General features: G+C 36.1%; 2 protein-coding genes across 2 annotated transcripts in view; one reads left to right on the forward strand and one right to left on the reverse strand.

The window, feature by feature from the left end:
• Positions 1 to 173: 173 nt before the first annotated feature.
• mcm3 (minichromosome maintenance complex component 3) lies at positions 174 to 13,818 on the forward strand. Its single transcript, NM_212567.2, is given in 17 exon segments — positions 174 to 281; positions 445 to 557; positions 1,791 to 1,999; positions 2,090 to 2,220; positions 2,606 to 2,844; positions 3,649 to 3,757; positions 5,180 to 5,333; positions 6,594 to 6,725; positions 6,814 to 7,022; positions 7,631 to 7,805; positions 8,053 to 8,179; positions 8,396 to 8,546; positions 8,644 to 8,784; positions 9,511 to 9,623; positions 11,801 to 11,871; positions 12,871 to 12,946; positions 13,109 to 13,818. Coding segments are annotated over 17 exon segments (2,424 nt in total). The 5' UTR covers positions 174 to 206; the 3' UTR covers positions 13,308 to 13,818.
• Positions 2,985 to 15,239, reverse strand: part of stmn4 (stathmin-like 4) — a 28,417-nt gene continuing 16,162 nt past the window's right edge. Inside the window, 1 exon segment of the mRNA NM_213401.1 lies at positions 2,985 to 3,313. The gene's annotated coding sequence lies outside the window, so the exon portion shown is untranslated.

A 15,239-nucleotide genomic window follows, 5' to 3' on the forward strand; every position in this document is an offset into this window, starting at 1 on the left:
AAATCTTCCTTCCGAGGATTTGATTGGACGCCGCAACCCAAGAGGCAGAATATGTTACTGAGTCACTGGTGTGTTGGCCAATCAGTGCTCAGTTTTAACTGCGAGAGAAGTCTGGTGGCGCGAAAAGGCACACAACAGTGCTGCGACAGACACGAGGTGTTCTGCACTGAACTTTTCTTCATACTTTAAAAAGATCTGTAGCAAAAATGGCTGCTGAAGTTGTGGACGATCAGGAAATGAGGGAGGCTCAGAGGGATTACTTGGATTTTCTTGACGACGACGTAAGCATAAATAAGTTATTATATGTTTATTAGAGGTTGAATTGCTGTAGTAAAGGTGCCTTATAGGAACAAAGGCCCACACCCACGTAACATTTTTCGTAGAATTTTTAAAGCATATTTTGCCTGTTTACAACTTTATTCTTGCGTTTTTACTCTTTTCCAGCAAGACCAGGGCATCTACCAGAGCAAAGTACGGCAGATGATCAGCGAAAACAAATCCAGGCTCATTGTAAACCTCAACGACCTGCGACGACGAAATGAAAAGCGAGCAGCAAAGTATGTCTAGTTTGTTCCCCTTCACTACTACACCATGTGCACATGTATGATCAGGTCATGCTATTATAATTTGCAAGTATATTTCCACGCGTAATAACATCATAACTACACGCATTTTATATTGTACCGAAATTGAAGGGGTAGTTCACCCATAAAATGAACATGTACTGATGTACTCTCCCTCAAGGGGTTCCAAACGGTTTTTGGTTTACTTTTTCTGGCAAACAAAAGGAGATATTTAGAAAAATGTTTGAAACCTATGATCCTTTACTCGTAGGAAAACAATAAATACCATGTAAGTCAATTACATGTTTTCACAATTTTATAAATAAGTTGATTTATGTTCAACAGAAGAAAAGAAACTTAAACAGGTTTGAGACAATAAAGGGTGAGTAAATGATGATGAAAATTTCAGTTTTCGGTGAGCTATCCCTTAGTTAGTTGATCTCACAATTAAATTGTCACCATTATGTTGTTTTAGATGCAAAAGATGAGATACTGAGATACTGGTTTGAAAGTATATTAACATAAAACTTGTCATAAAGATAGTAAATAAAACAGTCCACATGAATTAAGCCGTTTAATTCAAGTATTCTAAAAACACAATTGTTTTTTTTTTCAAGGAACAAATTTGAACACATAAATATCTTACCATAAACAGAAGCAACCTTGCTTGATTAACACTGGAAAGCGTTGGTTCTTGTGGAAGCCACAATGTGTCATGTGACATGTACGAATGAACCCTACTGGTCCTTATACATCAAGCATGCTTGAGCGTCTGTGACCAAATCTCAACAGGACAGAAATCAAATCAAAGTCCAAATTTAAACCAGTCGGAGACAAAGTATTCAATATGTAAATGTAAAACACGTCCCTCTGCAATAGAAGTCTATCTATATCCCCGCCCCTTCTCGGAACCTTCATTTGTTCAATGCCAGCATATCGTAAAATCGAATAGTTATGTTTCAGTGCATTAAAATGAACAGAACTAGGACTTCATTGATAATTTAATGGTAAATTCTGTGTTCAGAAATTCGTGGTTTAGCTTACATCGGTGAAACAACACATCGTTTTTCCTGATTATTATTATTTTGTTTACTGGCTTGTTGGTTGATTGGTGTGGTTTTTGTGTTCTTGGTGTGAGGTGTAAAGCTTGACTATTTGTTATTTAAGACTTTAACATTATTAAGTGTGACCGTGTTTTCATTGACACGAGCATTCTCTTTCCCTCAGGCTGTTGAATAACGCTTTTGAAGAGCTCCTGGCATTCCAGCGAGCCCTGAAAGATCTGGTGGCTTCAATAGATGCCACTTACGCCAAGCAATGTGAGGAGTTCTTCATTGGTTTGGAGGGCAGCTTTGGGAGCAAACATGTCTCCCCTCGAACCCTGACCTCTCGCCTGCTGGGCAGCATGGTGTGTTTGGAGGGCATCGTCACTAAATGTATGTCCAGCAATATTTATAGGAATTTTATTGATTTGGTATGTTGGATGCTATGGATGGTAAACTGATTCTTTCTCATTGAAACAACAGGCTCTTTGGTGCGTCCCAAAGTAGTACGCAGTGTGCACTACTGTCCAGCCACTAAAAAGACCATGGAGCGCAAATACACCGATCTGACTTCTCTGGATGCCTTCCCTTCAAGTGCTATTTACCCCACCAAGGTATAGAATTTGTCACAGTTGATCACATTGATTAGTAAAATCATGCAAACATATTTAGGACTAAGGCCATATATAGGCTGCTATATACCATTTCAATTTGTTTGGGTAAATAATATTACTATTATTAGAATGAGTTAATGATTAATGATGATAAATAGTTTTTTTTTACCACTGTTATTGAAGTAGTCTTTTAAATATCACTCTAATTTCACAGTATAAATGTAGAAACTATTTTATTAGTGCATTTCTAATATTTTTATCAGAATTTTTGGATTTTGCCCCCTCTTAACAGCTGTTATGAGCTCCTGTTTGATAATCCCTAATAATGATGGTTCAAAAATAGTTTAAAAGTATTGAAAGTCCTCTCTTCATTTGATCCATTCAGGATGAAGAGAACAATCCATTGGAGACAGAGTTTGGTCTGTCCGTCTATAAGGACCACCAAACCATCACTATACAGGAGATGCCGGAGAAGGCCCCTGCTGGTCAGCTGCCCCGCTCTGTGGACATCATCCTGGACAATGACCTGGTGGACGCCGTGAAGCCTGGAGACCGAACACAGGTGATCGGCACCTACCGCTGCCTGCCGGGCAAGAAGGGTGGCTTCACCTCGGGCACCTTCAGGTACAGCTGCTTCATAATGTCATCATCGTAAAACCTACAGGTGTAATGGTTTACTGAAGTCACGGTTCAGCACGTACCTCAGAATTGGGGTCACCGTTGGATACGGTTATGGTACAAAAGGAATAATAACAAATCCCCAGTGCTTGCTTTTCCTCTTTATTTTAAACAGGCTATGTCACAATCAGCTACCGAACTGAAAAGCTACCAGAAGTACAAAATATATAGAAATATGAATTATTAAACTTTATAATTAAGACTTTTAAACTTTTAAAAGTTCAGCCCGACCATTTAATAACAACAAAAGCACAGTAAGTGTGCAGAGATTCAGTAAGCTTCAATCTCTGAAAATGCTAGCACTGACTGGAGGTTTGTTCATAACAGTGGGTGCAGCGGACAACATCTGTTCAATCTTGTGTGTGTGAAGAGACAGGACTTGGACGTAAGTGACCATTCACGTCTTCTGCAGCACCTAGCACACAAAAAGCACCAGGTTTGTTAGACAGCGTGTCAAGATAAGTGTCAAAACCTTCATAGCAGTGTTCATTAATGTTAGTTACACAGCAGTGAGCCTGTCAGATGAACTCGGAAGGTGGGGAAAGCATCAAGACTGTCTGTTTACAAGTCCCAAGTTGACATGACAACGACAAAATGGCAAAACCACTTATGAGAGCTGCATCTTGCATTTTCAGGCATGAAGTTGTTGCACTGCTGTGGTCTTTTCTCTTGTTAAAACAGTGTTCTGGAATTCTTATACGAAATGTATTGATATTCATAGTATAATTTGTCCCTTGTGTGTTTCTTCAGGACCATCATGATTGCCTGCCATGTCAAACAGATGAGCAAAGAAATTTCCCACTACTTCTCTGCGGATGATGTGGCCAAAATCAAGAGCTTCTGCAGGTCTCGCTCTAAGGTTAGCCGATGGAAATCATCATACAGTCTGGTTAAAATTATTGGCACCTTTGTTAAATATGAGTAACAAAAATTGAAATAAATTTGAAAAATAATTTATCTTTTTTCTTTAATTAAAAAAATCTTTTTATCTTTCTTAAAGATGAAAATATATACACTTCGGATATGTTTGACTCATAGGAATATTTTTGGGGTGCCTTTAAATTTGGCTACTGAATATTGGCAAAACCTACTTTTAATGAGACCCCCCTCCCATTTTAATTGATTAATTTCCATGAAAGTTTAGGTTTTTTAATGAAACAAAAAAAATCAACAGAGCAGATTTATTACAAATATTCTTTGCTTAAATTTACCAAGTGTGCCAATAATTTCGAACATGACTACTATTTTTATTAGTTTCAGTTGAGTTTAACTGGTTAAATATAAACAGATATCCATATTAGAGTTGGGTCGATAGACAATGCCATCATCCATCACCGATGGCCGATAGACATCACAATGCTGAGACTACAATGCGTTCGCCGTCTCGCCCCTGTCGCAGCAGCAAACCACTCACGAATGGTCCTGTTTACATTAATACAGCTTAGTTTTAAAATGGCATTTTAGAACGAAACGATCCACGGCGACACTGGCGTTTCATCTAGCATTTCTGAAAAGCCCTGCTTTCACACTATACCGCTAAAAACACACATCACGTGACCACATACACACAGGAACTCTGTCATGCTGCAGCGTAGACGCACGTCTGAGCTCCAGCAGTAAGCGGGTGCTTTGAGCAAAACCAGAGTTTTTATCAAGCATGTATCGCTGGGTTGCATCTCACTATAGTTATTAAAACGTGATATTTATTTAATCTTATCACTAATTAACGATACTTCGGTCTTTTGAGTCTATCAGGTAACTTGTCACAGCGTCAGTACACAGCTTCAATCTATCACTTTCATGCTTATACTTAGTAATTTTAACGAAAACCTGAGATACTGTTGATTGTTCACCTTTTTTACCAACCAAGTTTGTCAACGCCATTATAACAACACATCACTCTGCCTATTCATGCCAGAGGCCTGTGGAAAAAGTGATTGTGTGTGGTAATTTGTGTGTAACTTATCTATCTTTATTCATGATTTGCTTATGGGTAAAACAAAGACTATGTGGGTCAGGTAGTTGAAACGGTAGGCTACAAATTAGTTCGTTATGAGTTAATTAATTATTCATAAATAATTAATTCACTGCAGATGATGCCATCGTCCATCACGATTTTTCACTTTCGACATCGCCCAACCCTAATACAAATGCACACGCACTTGCAAACATTTTTGTGCATATATTCAGTGCATTACAGATTTGCTCATGTAACAGTTTTGTGATCTTGTTTGTGTGTGTTTCTCTAATGTGAATGCTGTATTTGTCTGTTTTCCTGCAGAATGTGTTTGATCAGTTGGCTCGCTCTCTGGCCCCCAGTATTCACGGTCATGAGTACATAAAGAAGGCCATCCTGTGCATGCTTCTAGGAGGAGTGGAGAAGGTGCTGGAGAACGGTTCGCGTATTCGAGGAGACATTAACGTGCTTCTCATAGGTAATTGCCTGCGTTTTAATTGCACAAACAATGTTGCACAATATTGAGACACACTTAGGGTGAAATGACTGGTTGTGAACATGGTGATAGCTTTTTTGTAATTATAAGTTGTAAGTAGGGCCAAATTAAGTATCATTTATTTTGGAATTTTCTGTATTGGGTAAAGATTTAAAGATTTCGGTATATTAAACAACGTGACAAATATAAAGCTGTATAAACTAAGTTTGATGTTTGTAAGATTATAAAATGAACTAGTTCCCTGAATAACAACAGTAAATTTTGTTTTATTTTTATTACTAAAATATATATTTTGAATTTTAATATTATATTTAATAATATTGTTAAGACAATATCATAAGCAGTAGTGTTAAATTAAATTTTATTCCCTGATTTTTAATTGTTTTGTTCTGAATTATTACAATAGTGGAGTTAATGTATTGCATTAGAGTTTTGTCTCTTTGCTAACATCTGATTGTAGATATCCATTTTGATACCAGGCGAACCAGATAAACCAGCTTAGTAAAAGTAGTTCCGTACTGCTGTTATTCTTTGACCCACCAGATGGCGCCATTTATCAGTTTCCTGTATTATAAATATGACAACATGTCATGACGAACAGAGCTCATTCATTCACGACTTAGTCCCTTTATTAATTCTGGTCTCCACAGCGGAATGAAATGAATACAACTATTGGAATATTTCTTAATCTTCAGATATGGAGGGAATAAATATATACAAAAATGTATTAGTGGAAGATCATTATTGAGAGTAGTATACTCTAATAGTAGTTTAAAGGTGCCATGAAATTAAATGTAAGTTTTATAGATGTTAATTTGTCTGTTTAAATCTATAAGCGAGTGTGCTCCAAAACAGTGACAAAATTTGTGTTTAGAAGATATAAACTGATATAAACATACAATTGCAGTTTGTAACCTCCGCCTAAATGGATCAACACATTTTTATGTTACAACATCAGTATCTCATCTAATCTTGACCAATCAAAGGCTTTCTAGTATCTGACGTGCCTCATCCCCTTTAAAACCCTTGACATTTGCTTTTTGTTTGATGCATTTGAGCTCAACCATTTTCACTAGCAGAGCTGTGATGAAAACAATATTGATTGGCAGTTTTTTTTAGGGTGGGGGGAGCTACTCTATGTTCCACCCTCTATTCATTTTTCAGTTGAGATTATGTCAAACATTGAATAAAAAAATCCTTTAGATCAATTTAACGGAAATACTAAATATCTGTTCTTCTCAGGTGACCCATCAGTGGCCAAGTCTCAGTTGCTCCGGTACGTTCTTCACACTGCTCCTCGGGCCATTCCCACAACAGGCCGTGGTTCATCAGGTGTGGGTCTGACCGCAGCCGTCACCACTGACCAGGAGACAGGTACTGCCGCTCATACACTAACACACACAGTAAAATCAGCTTTGTGGACTCTGCGTCAGTGTTAAAGCTGCGTCTGTCTGTCTCCCAGGCGAGCGGCGTCTGGAAGCTGGGGCCATGGTTTTGGGGGATCGAGGCGTTGTCTGCATTGACGAGTTCGACAAAATGTCAGATATGGACCGCACTGCTATACATGAAGTCATGGAGCAGGGCCGAGTCACCATCGCTAAAGCTGGCATCCACGCTAGACTTAATGCCCGCTGCAGCGTCCTGGCAGCTGCCAACCCCGTCTACGGCAGAGTGAGTTCTGTGTTAATAAATTAATTATTAGGGCTGCACAATATATTGTTTCAGCATCGATATCGCAATGTGTGTGTCTGTAATAGTCACATCGCAGGATGTTCAATGTTGAGTTGGGATTATAGTTGATAAGCACAACATATGTGACATTTGTGTAGTCTTTGCTTTATATAACCATACCAGAGTGAAGTTTGATTATTTGCTTGCGTTTTAAAAGCATTCCAATAGAGTTTAAAGAATTTGGGCACAAAAAAATTTATCTGTAACTTTAATGAAGAATAATTTTACTGAATTAATACAATGAAGACTATATAGAGGTATTTTACATACTAAATTAAACTGCTTAACAGAAAACGAACAAACATCTTTAGCGTCTGCACGGCATATCTAGACTACGCTTCTTTTCAAAAATGTGGGAAAAACTTACAGCGAGTGGTGGTTGTGTACTGGAACATGACAATTTAACATACATCTCGGGTGGTGGTTAGAGCAATGATCTGAATTATAGTTGTTTTAAATAGCAGTTCAACATTGCTAGTCTTTTCTGTACAGGTGATGTTTCTGAATCTGTGTGTGTGTTTTGATGACGTGTCTGTGTTGGTCTGCAGTATGATCAGTATAAGACACCCATGGAGAACATCGGTCTGCAGGACTCTCTGCTGTCTCGTTTTGATCTGCTCTTCATTATGCTGGATCAGATGGACCCTGAGCAGGACCGCGAGATCTCGGACCACGTGCTGCGTATGCACCGCTACAGAGATCCACATGAGCAGGACGGGACAGGTATAAACTCACACACTACTGTTTGACTGAAGAGCAGTGTCTTCAGATACAGAAGTATAATTGATATAAGGTGGCTCAGTGGGTAGCACTTTCGCCTTGGAGATACACTATGCAGAGCTGTGAGTTTGAGACCACTGGTTTAAACAATGATTGATCATGGAAATTAGTACAAACTGACATCCCCACTAGGAATTAATCATGTTGCAGTTTGTGTTTATTGGACTCATCATGCGTTTGTGTGTTTCAGCTCTTGCTCTTGGTGGTACAATCGATGCTTTGGCCACAGAAGACCCTGATGCTACGCAGGAGGAGGAAGAGGAGCTCCAGGTGTACGAGAAACACAATCCACTCCTCCACGGCAGCAAAAAAAACAAGTATGTGAACACGTATTTCATTAGCTCGACCTTCTGTGTTTTCTGTCTCTAACGCAAATCACAATGGCTAATTCGGCTCTGACTGGTTCACTTACCAAATGAAATGAAGCTTTTTAGTTGGCTTAAAATGTTTTGTTTTTCTTTGATATAAAATGTTTTAATCTTTTGTTTCGCATACTTGAACGTCCATTATTAAAAACACTTTCTTTTTTTTAGGGATCGAGTAGTGAGCAAAGCCTTCATGAGGAAGTACATCCACGTCGCCAAAGCCATTTCTCCAGTTTTGACCCAAGATGCAGCCAATCACATCGCAGAGGAATATTCACGACTGCGCAACCAGGAGCAGCTGGGCTCTGACATCGCACGGGTAAATACAGGCGCTTTCACAAAGTGTTGCCAGTCATGTATTAGTAGATCAATTTTTGGTTGCTAACCTGATGAATCTGCTTTGTTTTGTTACTCAGACGTCACCGGTCACTGCCCGAACCCTGGAGACTTTGATCCGTCTGTCCACGGCTCACGCTAAAGCCCGCATGAGTAAAGCTGTGGAGCTGGTGGACACTGAAGTCGCCGTGGAGCTCGTGCAGTTCGCTTATTTCAAAAAGGTCTGTTTGCACATACTGTAGCCCATTAATCATAACAAGTCAGTTAAAGATGGACGGCATTCAGTGGAGCATTTAAAAATATATACAATCAAAACTTGACAATTTGAGGGTTTTTACTTTAAATAATTATGTTTTGTACACATATTAAGGAAGGCATTTAGTAAGTCATTCTTGTCAATAGACTACTAATTTTAGAAAGGGAAAAATGACATAAAGCTGAATTACAGGATTTGTACTGTGTACATATGGCAGCATTTCCACCAAAGTGTCTTTTCCTGAGCTGAGCATTTGTTTTCTGTTGTTTTCATTGGTAGCACTGTTTTTTGAGTGCATAGAAGTGTAGCAAGCCACTGAATTTTACAGTCATCGCTCTGAGCAAAGCGCAGCGCCAATCAGTGTCACTTTTGAGCTAGCCAACCAATCACAATGGAGGAGGGCTGGGACAATACCACACAACTGTCAACAAATAAAGACTAAAGACTTTCAACTTGTTCACAAAATCTTGCATTTTTCTAAAAACTAGGGCATATAGAGGAATATCTAGCGAACATTTATCTAAAACTATACTTTTATTAGTTTCATCCATAACACATTCAACAAAAACACCACTTCTTTCTGGCACCTTGCTTTGTTTATTTGTACATTCTCCCTTATTGGCTGATTTTAATTCAATAAAACATTTCCTGTACATGATTTGTTGAAATTAATTGTTTTCCCTCCCTTTAGGTTTTGGAGAAGGAACGTAAACGCTCTAGAAATGGACAGCAGGACGCTGCTTCAGAAGATGAAGAAGAAGAGGAAGATGAAGCTCAAGACACACCACGACCACCCAGAAAAAGGTCTGGTGTTATTCCAGAATAACAAAATCTTTAATCTTTATCATTCTTTACAGGTGATGACAAAATGATTAGCCCTCATGTGAAATAGTAATTCTTTCAACTCATTTTTAAACACAATAGATTTAATGAATAATTTCTAATCGCTTAAATGTCTTTGTCATGATGACAGTACATGCTATTTTACTAATTAATGATAACAGATGGATGGGGCAACCATTACTGCATCCAAATGCATCCAAAATGGTGAAAAGCCTTGGAGTAACGATTGATGACCAACTAAACTTTTCTGACCACATTTCTAGAACTGCTCGATCGTGCAGATTCGCACTCTATAACATCAGAAAGATCCGACCCTTCTTATCTGAACATGCAGCTCAACTCCTTGTTCAAGCTCTTGTTCTCTCCAAACTGGATTACTGCAACTCTCTACTAGCTGGGCTTCCAGCTAGCTCTATCAAGCCTCTTCAACTGCTCCAGAATGCAGCAGCACGAGTTGTCTTCAATGAACCTAAACGAGCACATGTCACTCCGCTGCTAGTCCGTTTGCACTGGCTGCCAGTTGCTGCTCGCATCAAATTCAAAACTCTGATGTTTGCCTACAAAGTGACTTCTGGCCTAGCACCTTCTTATCTGCACTCACTTCTGCAGATCTATGTGCCCTCCAGAAACTTGCGTTCTGTGAATGAACGTCGCCTCGTGGTTCCATCCCAAAGAGGGAAGAAATCACTTTCGCGAACGCTCACGCTCAATCTGCCCAGTTGGTGGAATGAACTCCCTAACTGCATCAGAACAGCAGAGTCACTCGCTATTTTCAAGAAACGACTAAAAACCCAACTATTTAGTCTCCACTACACTTCCTAATCTGCAATTGCCTCTCTGAATATCACACTAACTGTACACAAAAAAAAAAAAAAAAACTAATACTACTAATACTTCCCTTCTTTGACTTTACAGACCTGAAACTTGCCTATAGCACTTATTCATTGTTGCTCTTATAGTTCTGTAAATTGCTTCCTTGTCCTCATTTGTAAGTCGCTTTGGATAAAAGCGTCTGCTAAATGACTAAATGTAAATGTAATTATTTTGCAAGATATTAGTATTCTTAGATTGCAATTGAAAGGCTTACCTAGGTTAATTATATTAACCAGTTAAGTCATTTGACAACTGTGGTTGGTTCTGTAGCCAATCAAAAAAGTTCTTAGAAGGGCTAATAATATTGATCTGAGCAGTTTTTACATTTAAAAAAAATATATTTGTTTAGCCAAGCAAAAAAATATATGAATTTTGCAAAAGAAAGTAAAATAGGAAATACTGTGAAAATGTGCTCTGGTAAATATTTCTCTTTGGAAAATTTTGAAAAATAAATAAACATTTCACAGGAGGGCTAATAAATTCCTCTTCCACTTTATGTTTTGAGATCAAAAGATACAAGTTTAAACATTTGAGGTGGGTAAGGTATGTTAATGTTTTTGAAAGAAGAGTCTTACTCTCACCAAAGCTACAATTATAAAACAAAAGAAATGCAGTAAAGTCAGTCATATTGTCAAGAATTATTAGAATTAACACAAATATTTCTACTGTGATTTATTAATGTGATGAATTTTCAGCATCATTTCTGCCGTCGTCAGCATCATGTAATCCTAATTTGCTAATTTCTTTGCTCTAGAAAAAGATGTCTGCTTAATCAAGGGTTAAAAAACAGCATCAATTTGAAATAGATTATTTTGTAGTGCTGTTTATTTCTTGAATGAACTCAGATGTTTGACCAGTGCTGTTTCTGGTCATGTTAAAATTCTGACAAAAAGTTATAACAATTTTTTGTCACCTTAGCTTATTTTCATAAGGTTTTAACTAAATATTTCAAGTTATACAAACTTCAGCTTAATATTTTAAGTCAGTTTGAGTGAAGTTTAGATGACTAGAAGATTTAATTTGATAAATAAATGAAGGCAACAAGATTTTTATTTTCTTTTTTTACATTATTGAGATCATGAAGTGATGATTCATTCATAAAACTCTTATTACACCGTGCTGTATGACCTTATGAAATAAAACTCAGTCCAAGTTCAGTGAATACAGGTCTTTACCCTTTGTCATATATGTAAGTGATGATTATTGATGTGTGTGAGAACTCAGCTGAGATTTGACCACTGACCATGTTTTCCTTTGTCCTGTAGGCGCAGGGGATCTCAGGGAAGCGAGTCTTATGACCCCTATGACTTTGACACTGAGACTGATATTCCACAGAGTAAGGCAAACACACAAACATTTCCTTTGCATTATTTTAAAGAAAATTATTTTGTCAGTTTCATAAAGTTTGTCAGATTAATGACAAGAATCAAAACTTAACATTAAAATGTTTCTTTTATAGCACTTCAGCAGTGTCTGTAGATTCAATACTTAGTTTTGAAAGTTCTTTCCCAGAATTGGTTTGTCTGTTCTGTGCCATAAATCTCACCAACACGTCTTCTGCATTTTGAAGGTCTCACTTGGAGATGTGCTCATACATCATTTGCCTGATTATAAACAACATTTTATTATTAAAAAAGAAATGCAAACATATATGTATATACTGGCTATTTGCCCTATTTTCTGAATTATGGAGTGATAAAAAGAGTGACTGAAATGTCAACAAAACGAAACAAGAATTTGGAGCCTGACTTAATCTAAAGCGTAGATAAAATGCAAATGCTGGAGATGCAAATTAGTTCACATTAAAAAAAAAAAAAACAATAACTCCCTTTATATAGTTAACATGACAATTCAGAAAACTTAATACAAAAAGTTTACTGTTTTTAATATAATAATTGAACTGGGAAAGTAAAGTGATAACTAATAGTTCTTATCCTATTCACATGCAGTCTATTTAAAATACAATTTTTAACATTATAAAGGAAATTGTATAATTGTATATAAGTAACTAACATTTATCATCTAAAATATTAAGTTACTTTGATAATAATTAATTTATATATTAAGATATTGTAATTGTAATTAAGTAATCTTATTTTATAGTAAATAATTTACATAGTAGGATAATTTGATTGTAATTAAATAATCACATTTGATTGTAATTGTTAATTGTAATTTTGTAAAATTAAATCATATTGTAAATATACAGCAAATCACTATTTGTTTAAAACTATTTATTTTAAATATTTAGAATATTGATTTGTATCTTAATTAAACTATTGTGTTTAACTATAAAATACATGCTCATTTGTGTGTGTGTGTGTGTTTTTCTCAGTTCAGTCTCCGGCTCCTGCGAGGCAGGGTGATGAAGAGCCTGATCAGAATGGCCACACAGAGTTGTCTGAGGACAGGTAAGCTTTCAGGATTTTCGGTTTTATTTATTGTTTTCATTTTCAGAGGACTGCTGAATTGGTTTAAACTCTTGTTTCTTAATAAGAAACTGCTGAGTGTTTGAGATGCTCTAATAAGAACATGATAAGTGTAATAAGAGTGTATGTGTGTGTTTGCTGTAGGTTTAAGGAGTTTAAAGCGGCTCTGCATAAGGTTTTCCGCTCTTCTCACGCTCAGTCGGTGGGTTTGATTGCTCTGATGGAGAGCATCAACAAGTCTTGCCCATCAGCGTTTAATGAAACAGACTTCCGGGCTGCTCTCGCGCGCATGCAGGACGACAACCAGGTCATGCTGGCTGATGACATCATCTTCCTGATTTAAACATCTTTTCTGGACAATATCAGTGATCCTCCTGTTCTTGCATTCATCTGTTTCAGAAGATCTGCAATATGTTTGCTTATACTGTTGCAAGCATTTCTAAAACTAACTCTCTTCAACATTGAAAGTAAATTGTTTGCTGTCTATTATTTTTCGCATGCTCATCTATGCGTATATTGGCATTCAATGAAAAAATAACTAGGTTGTATTTTTGCCAAGAAATGATAGTTTCTTTTTATTTCTAAACAGGCATGTTTCATGTTTTTCAACATACTCAAACCTGGCTTATGTTCTACAGAAATGAGCTTTCTGGTTGTATTTCTTCCTTTATTAAATGGTTGTTTTTTGTTTTATTAATGGCTTGTAAATACAGATGTTTTTAAATACAGATGTTCCAAACTAAGAAAAAATACAAATTCAGAAAAATGATAATGGTCAACATTTGTTTTCTGTACTTATTCCAATATTTCTTGTCTAGTCTGTTGCCTTTGTCAATAAAATTGTCAAAAATGAAGAAGGGGTGAAGAGTATATTTTTTTAACTACTTTCTTAGCAGCTTTATTTTTCAACTGACATACAATTAAACATTTAATACTATAGTTTTACTTATTTTGCTGTTTTAAATTGAAAGTTGTACTTTTTGCCACTTATATTATTTTATTTTTAGATATCAAGTTTTCTGTTTTTATTTAAATTTCATACTTGCTTTCCACTATGAAGCCAAACAAAATGAAAATCATAAATGCTACACTGGTAACATTTGTATGTTTATATGATCTCAAGCAACGTAATTGACTTGATTTTTTTGTGTTAATTTTAATTCATTTTATTTTTATATTTAATGGGCTGTGAATATTTCATCACACTTTAGAATAAGATTTCATTGTTAACATAAAGTAAATATGAACAATACCTGTACAGCATTTCTTAATCACGTTTTAACATTTACTAATGCTTTTTAACATTCAAGTTCATGCCAACATTAGTTAATGCACCGTAGGAACAACTATTTTCATTTATGAATGTAATGTAATGAATGTATCGTTTATTTTTTTATGTTAATAAATGCACTAGGTAACAACCTAATACAGGGGTCGGCAACCTGTTTTCCTGGAAAGAGTCATTTCTGATATTTTTTGGCAAATGCACTTTTTTGGGGTATATATACACCCCAATGTATACTACTACTATAAATAATACAGGTTTTAATAAAACCACAACTCAAAAATAAACACATGAAGCATCATGTGCATGTTGAGCAAAGGACAATTTATTTAAATTCTGGTAAATATTTTTTTTTTTCTGAAAAGCAACATAATTTAAAATAAACATTTTACAAAAAATAAAATAAATAAACAGTTACTTCTTATAATACAAAATAAAGTATGCAGCAATAATTTTGGCTAGTTTTGAGGAACATATATTAATTTCGGCTAGTTTTGAGAAACAAAAATTATATTTTACTATTGAGAAAAATAAAGGGTAAATGACAAATTTCTATAGTAACCACACGTACGCGTTTGCCCTTTATTGGTGTCGCAATTCAATTTTATCCACTGCACTACACGTGCATTGGTTGAAAGGTCCTTTCATTGTAAGCTACATTTTTATTCATTTTGCTTTAAAAAATACAATGAAAAGGGAATTGTAAATGCATTTTCAATAGGAAACTGATTTCTAATGATGGCTATAATTTTTTAAACTGTAAATAATTATTGAAGGGAGACAGCTGGAGAGCCATGAACTGTATTTTTGGTCAAAGAGCCATGTGGTGCGTGAGCCATAGGTTCCCTATACCAATGACCTAATACCCTAATGCCCTACTGTCAATTGTTACTGAATATTTTGATACCAATAAAACACAAAATAGCTAAAATTTCAATACATCATTTTACAATTTTTGCCATATTCATTAATGATAATTAAATTTTATAA

The sequence above is a fragment of the Danio rerio genome, chromosome 20, assembly GCF_049306965.1.
Source record: "Danio rerio strain Tuebingen ecotype United States chromosome 20, GRCz12tu, whole genome shotgun sequence".
NCBI lineage: Eukaryota > Metazoa > Chordata > Actinopteri > Cypriniformes > Danionidae > Danio > Danio rerio.